Below are 6771 nucleotides of genomic sequence, written 5' to 3'. Positions count from 1 at the left end.
TTATGGGAAGGAAGAAAGATACTCCAATTTGAGAGGTGTCCCAGGCCTCGTTGCCCTTCTTCCTAACCTTCACCTGTCTGCAACTCACTTCCTTTTTTTCTAGGTAGTGATCAGTGGATTAAAGGAACAATGCCTGGGCTATGATGGAAAAGTACCAGTTTAGGAATGTTGAAATCTTGTTCTTCAATTGTGGGAAAGTGCCTTCATCTCTCAGGTTTTCTGGCTTTTTACTTGCTTATTTAAATGTAAGATGAGAAGATGGAACTGAAAATCAGCATTTTTCAATCTTTAATGTGCACGCAAATCACCTGGGAACCTTATTAAAATGCAGATTCTCATTCAGCAGATTTGGGGCAGGGCCTGAGATTCTGTTTTTCTAACCAGCTTCCAGGTGATGCAGAAACTGCTGATCCAGGGATGAGCCTAGCATTAAGAAAGGCTAGATGCAAATTGACCTTTGGAGATTTAAACCAATCAATGACCTCCAATCCTGAATGACCTGGATGAGTTCAGTCCCAGGTTGGGGGGAGGTGACTGGGACAAAGGTTAGGAGGGAATTTGTAGCCTGAGGCCCTATGCAGCTTAAAAAAGGCCAAATGCTGGAGGCTGGCCAGATAGGGCACCAGGCAGACTGGAGGTGCAATGGGGGTGCTGCTGGGTATCTCAAGTGGGGGGCATATGGTGTCTGGTACGCACAAGTTGTTTGAAATGGGGATGTCTGCAAGGGAAAGGCAGATAGAAAAGGAGATGAGATAAATGATCCTTGCTTTAAAATTTTATTAAGAATCCTAAATGTTGCCTGAAATCTCTTATGGAATAAAGGTACGGTAGAAACAAATGAACCCAGGAGTTTTTTTCATTTTGTGTCTTTCTTTGTTTTGGGATTTTTGTGGGGAGCTACCATTTTATTTGTCCACCATACACATGAATTTAGCAAAAACATATTCTCCCAAAGTTATAGTGGACACAGCTGAAAAATAATTCTGAGACCCAATTCTCCAACATGCCCTAATTGTTCTCTTTTTCTTGATTATGGGACGACCAGACCATAGAAAAATGAAGAACAAATTCCATTCCCATTCATTTCCTTCAAACTTTCTACCCTGAGGTAAAATATGTTTGTTTGTTTTTTGGAAAAAAAAAAAAACAAACCTCAGAAATTGTGACTTTTTTTTTTTTTTTAATGTAGTTAGGCGTTTTAATTACATGTAAACAGACAAAAACTCATGACTACAAAAAAAAAAAAAAAAAGTGCATTAGTGATTCACAACAAAAGCAGATTTCCAGTTAAATATAGAAAACTTGTGGGCTCTTTAGGACTGAAAAAACCTACCTGTCCTCACCAGATTTCTTCATAGTTCACAGTTGGCTGGAGGAATTGGCACAGGAAGAGGAAATTCAAAATTGAAATAGATACAGAGAAAATAACCCACAGACTTTTTTTGCTGAGAATTTTGATGACTTGAAGCTTGAATGATACTCAAGTAACACTTCACACACACACTCCCCACCCACCCCTGCATCAAGTCAACAGGACAGAGTAGAAATCTTTACAGAAGGAGACTGCCTCCTGTTTCTTCTGCAGAGCAGCTGGTGGGTGTCAATGGCTGACCTTTCCTTTAGCAACTGAGCACTTAACCACTGTGCCACTAGGGATCATTTACTCAAGTGAATGTACATATTAAGGGGAAAATATTCCATTAAAATATTTCATACCCATCAATATTTATGGGTATGTGTCGCTTAACGTCAGTTCAAGCTAGAACAACACGTGTGTCTGTGGTCCTGTAAGATTTTGGGGTTTTTCAAAAAAGGGACAGCAGCTCTCGTTTAGTGGCTAAGGCACCTGACTGCTAACCAGAAGGCTGGCAGTTCAAACCCAACAGCAACTCCTCGGAAGGAAGATGGGGCAATCTACTTTCATAGTGATACTGCCTCAGAAACCCAAGGAGCATTCTCTGAGTCGGGTCTGACTCAAAGGCACATAACAACAGCAATGCTTTTAAGGGAGCTCTGGTGGTGTAGTGCCTAAGGCATTTGACTGCTAACCAGAAGGGTGGCAGCCCAGACTCTTGCAGCACTGGACCAGCGGTGGGATATAGGCAGTTGAGGCAGAAGACATAGCTGTGGGTGCAGACTCACAGGCTTTGTGGGGAGGGCAGGTGGGCAGCCATGGCACATCCTGGATCCAGGCTGCTCCTGCTGTGCTGGCAGGCAGAATAGCCTGCCGGCTGTGTGCTCCACTCCCTCCTCACTGGCTTCACTCTCACTCTGCTCCATCCTCTGCCCTCAGTCACTGCAGCTGCTGCTGACTGTTCCTCCACTAGCAGAGGGCTTCCAATAAGGTTTTGTTTGATATGGTATTCACACAATGTCCAAATCATATAACATCCTATTTCACAAAACTTATTGTAGATGTTAAGTGACATATAATAGTATACAAAATACTTAAAATTTAGGGAGAGTAAATGGATCCTTTAGAAGGCAACATTATTCAACCTCAAAGACTTTTGAGACTTCTTAAAAAGAGAAAGAGACATAATGGAAACATGTACTTTTATTCCCCAACAGCTGCACGTCACAAAGGAATCAAATAACAAAAGTAACAACAGTACTAGACACTCCTTGATGATATAGTACCATCAACTGGCCGGAAACTCCATCATTGTCCACAGGTAAGACTGAGACTCACCAAGTTTATTTGCAGAGACTCAAGAAGCTGGGAAGAACTACAATTAAGAAATAACTACAAATAAACCATATTCTGTATGTATTCCCATATAAGAGAAGAGTCTGTAAGCCGAAAAATAATTTGCCAGTCTAAATTTCTCCACTTGAGCCAAATGTGGCCATGTCCCAGCTTGTGAGAAGACAGGTCAACAGAAAACAAAAGACTGAGTTGAACTTTCTCTTATCTGTACCTCCACCCCCAAGTAAGGTAACAAACTCTTAAAACAAAAGCTAGAAATTAGAGACATGAGTTTTTTGGTTATTTTTGCTTTTTCCTTTATTTCTGGTATTCTCTTTCTCTCTGCCATTTTGCCTAATTTTCTACTCGCAGTAGAAGTCAATATCCTGGGGGGAGAAAAAGAAGATTGACCTGAATAGGCAGGTTCACAAAACAGATGTAAGTTATTTATTTAAAATTTTATTTAATCAGCGAGAAATGTGAATTAAAAATAATTAAAGGTTGAAAAAACTATTAAAAGGCTCTCAAATAAACTTATAATTTATGGCTAAAAAGCAAAGACAAGTGAGTCACATTTGTGTAGGTTGAGCAGTATTTTGAGGTTTTTTAAATGTTGCAATTAACTCCAGAATGGCTTCTACCCTTCAAAACAACCACATTGTACAGTAGCTTAAAGGTGATCTATTTCTTTTCTGGGTTTCCAGGAACACAGAGCATTAGAAAGTGGATGATTTTATTTCATACATAACCAAACTCACTGCCATCGAGTCAATTCCAACTCATAGCAATTACCAGTGAGTTTCCAAGGCTGTAAATCTCTATGTAAATAAATTGCCCTATCTTCCTTCCATGGAGCAGCTGGTGGGTTTGAACAACTGTTCTGGTTAGAAGCCTAATGCCTTTTCTGCTATTCCACCAGAGTGGAATTTCATACATAAGTAGAGTCTATCTACCACAAAAATAAGGCATTCAAAGATTTTTCCAGAATGCTATGATTTTATGAATTACAGATTATATTATTTTACCTCAATCCAAGTCTTTATTAGGGAGCTCTGGTACCATAGTGGCTAAGGCACTTGACTGCTAACCAGAAGGCTGGCGGTTCAAACCCACCAGCCACTCCTCGGAAGGAAGATGGGGTAATCTACTTCCTTAGTGATACTGCCTCGGAAACCAAAGGAGGGGTCACTATGAGTTGGGTCCGACTCGACGACACACAGCAACAGCAGCAAGTCTTTATTAAATAAGTGTAACAATCAGTAAGAGTCAGTTAATGTTATTTTGGATATTTTCTTTGTGTCTTGGATTCTTTCCAGGATAACTTACACCTAAAACAAAAGGGGTGAGCAGTGTGGAGAAAACTCACTAATATTTTGTCATTGACAATAGGTATAAATGCTCTTCAAAGTCTCATTATTTCACAAGTTTCCATCATAAGTTGGGAGATTTGATCTATATTGGTAGGTGCATGAAGCATTTTTAATATCAGCTCACATTATCCCAAGGTCTGAGTCCTCCTTGGCCACATCTGAGATGCTTACCGTGGTGGGAACTTCCTTGGTGGCTTCCTTGTATACACCCTTCTCATGAACCAAGGTGCTGGGGAAATAGCCAACGATGCCCATCTCATTGTCATGGTCATGATAGACCTGAGTGCCCAAAATAGTAACAGTAAGCATAATCTGACATAAGTCTTATGAGAAAACCTTATGCACCCCTCTTTGCTGAGAAAGAAAATTATCACATAATTTTCTATGCCTCTCTTTTTATTCTGGATTCCAGGGGGCTCAAAGCCAAACTTAAAGATCAATTATAGCTACCAAGTTCATGCACAGGTGGCTGCAGTGATGGGCTCAAGTATAGCAAGGATTGTGATGCTGGCTCAGGACCAAGCAATGTTTTGTATACATAGGGTCACTATGAGTCGGAGCAGCACCTAGCAATCTTTGTGTAGGCCAGTCTTACTTGTCTCACTCTTTTACCATTATTTTTTGCAGGAATCCCTAAAAAAAAAAAAAACACCTCACTGCCATCGAGTCGATTCGACTCATAGTGAACCCCCCCTTGGGTGTCGGAGGCAGTATCTCTACAAAAGTAGATTGCCCAATCTTCCTTCCGAGGAGTGCCTGGTGAGTTTGAACTGCTAGCCTTCTGGTTAGCAGTCAAATGCCCTAGTCAAGATACCACCAGGAGTTCCTAGGTGTTGCAAATGGTTAACATGCTTTGGTGCTACCTGAAAGGGTAGAGTACACATCTTCCAGAGGCACCTTAGAAGAAAAAGCTATCTACCTACTTCTGAAAAATCAGCTACTGAAATCCTATGGAGCAGAGTTCTACTCTGACATACATTGGGTTAACATGATTCTGAATCAAGTCAAAAGCAACTGGTACTGATTTTTATTTTATGTAATCTTGTGAGTTGCCTGAAATCTTTTTGGAACCTATATATAAATATGGTAAACAAGTTTTTAAAAAGTAAATAGACACTTTTATTCTAAAGGACTCATATATCTAAAATTTTATAAAATTCCAATGAACACATACTTACTTCATTACTTGAGAACCAATCTTTGGGGCTGCAGGTGAGGGCAGTAAATTAACTGTTTTATCCCTCCCCAGGTGCCCCCTTCCCTTGTATGTTTTTAATGAGAAAGCAGACTCTTTGGAATTTAAGAGGTTGCTAAAATTTCCTAAAAGAATATAGAAATTTTTATTGACTGCCAACACAAATGGCTTTTACTTGCCAAATCCTCTCAAACATTTTAAAATAAAATTCATACTCTTTGGGATATTCAAGCCCCAACGTGTTTGACTTGTTTTTCTTGCCAAAACATCACAGAAATCTACTTTTGGTTTTGTTAAGACGTGTCTTTGTTCCTTCAAAATGCAATAGTGGCACACATATATGAATTTTTACATTTACATCTACAATCTTTATGTTTTTTCTCAACAGCTTGTTTTAAAATTTAAATGCATTAGAAATAAGTAATAGAGGAAATATGAGTAATATGTGTCAAGATGTGTGTATATTTTTAAGAATCTCTTCTTACACTGCCAGCCCAAAATTCTCCCGCTTCATTTTCTTTCACCAGCTTTGAATAAACATAAATCCACTGCCCTTTTTTAAAGTTAATGAATCTACAGTCCGAAGCATTGTAATCTTCTTGAGCTCTAGCCAGAGAAATAGCATCTGTTGGGGGGCAGAGGAGGAAATGACATTTTAGGCTCTTGAATTTTATAATATTAGTAAAAAGGCAAAGCATATTAGAAAACTAAGAAATTAAAATGACTCATACATCACAAAGTAAGGCTCATGTTCAACTCAAGAAGAGTTAGATAACCAAGGTTTTAAAGCTGCATCTGAAAAAATCTTCACCAAGCAAATTCTCCACATAAAGAAACCACACTTACAGACTAACAGAAACAAGGCTAATCAAATACACAATGGAGAATAGTTATTTCAAAGTAAAATTACATTCTATCCTGTTAGTAAATATAGTTTCAGCTATATAATAGAAAGATAAGGAGAAAAGCATTTTAAAAAAATTCCTTACAGATACACTCTTCATCTGCACAGAGCTTCTTGGAAGCAAGTCTGTCCATAAATATTCCATGCACAGCCCATATGGCTACAAAACCTGTGAGGAAAAGTAAAAATATTCTCATCATCTTCCTTTTTGGTTGTTTTTGCTAGCACCTTTTGAGTAGAAGTGGAAACTGACTTTAGTGGTTCCTTCTTTTTATGTGAAAGCTGGACATCTGGATAGATGCCCTTGGCCAATGGGAACTTGTCCACAGCTCTCTGATTTCCTAATCAACTACTGGCTCCAGGGTCTGATTTTCCAAAGAGATTCCATGTCCTTTTTATACACAAACACTCTTCCAAATGGACCACAATTGTTAAAGCCTCTTCAACTGTGTATTATTTCATCAACTAACAAGGCTTTGTTGAAAGGACTCTGAGATTTTAAAATAATTCTTTTCATTTTCTAGTTCAACTCTCATTTTCTTTCAACTTAAGAGCAAAGATATGTTAACTGTAGAATCTACTGAAAATCTAACATCTGTATCTTTAGTGCAAA

At 38.8% G+C, this 6771-nt stretch overlaps 1 protein-coding gene across 1 annotated transcript; it reads right to left on the bottom strand.

Annotated features, from left to right (window-relative positions):
* Positions 1-3051: 3051 nt before the first annotated feature.
* OTOR (otoraplin) lies at positions 3052-6358 on the bottom strand. Its single transcript, XM_007956556.1, has 4 exons — positions 6244-6358; positions 5740-5879; positions 4231-4338; positions 3052-3075 (listed from the first exon to the last, which is right to left on the bottom strand). The coding sequence occupies exons 1-4, from the start codon at positions 6356-6358 to the stop codon at positions 3052-3054; spliced, it is 387 nt and encodes a 128-aa protein (XP_007954747.1).
* Between the last annotated feature and the right edge of the window lie 413 nt (positions 6359-6771).

Source organism: Orycteropus afer, unplaced genomic scaffold (assembly GCF_000298275.1).
Source record: "Orycteropus afer afer isolate SDZICR_OR568_19922 unplaced genomic scaffold, OryAfe1.0 scaffold00633, whole genome shotgun sequence".
Lineage (NCBI taxonomy): Eukaryota > Metazoa > Chordata > Mammalia > Tubulidentata > Orycteropodidae > Orycteropus > Orycteropus afer.
The sequence above is the reverse complement of the archived record's forward strand: the minus strand, read 5'-3'. Positions and strand labels throughout refer to the sequence as shown.

Bases quoted from the DNA above. Each gene is read 5' to 3' on its own strand.
- OTOR (XM_007956556.1), bottom strand. From the start codon at position 6,358: ATGATGAGAATATTTTTACTTTTCCTCACAGGTTTTGTAGCCATATGG. The intron at 5,880-6,243 runs GTAAGGAATTTT...GCCCCCCAACAG, and splicing joins TGCAGATGAAGAGTGTATCT to ATGCTATTTCTCTGGCTAGA. The intron at 4,339-5,739 runs GTAAGAAGAGAT...TTGGGCACTCAG, and splicing joins GAGAATTTTGGGCTGGCAGT to GTCTATCATGACCATGACAA.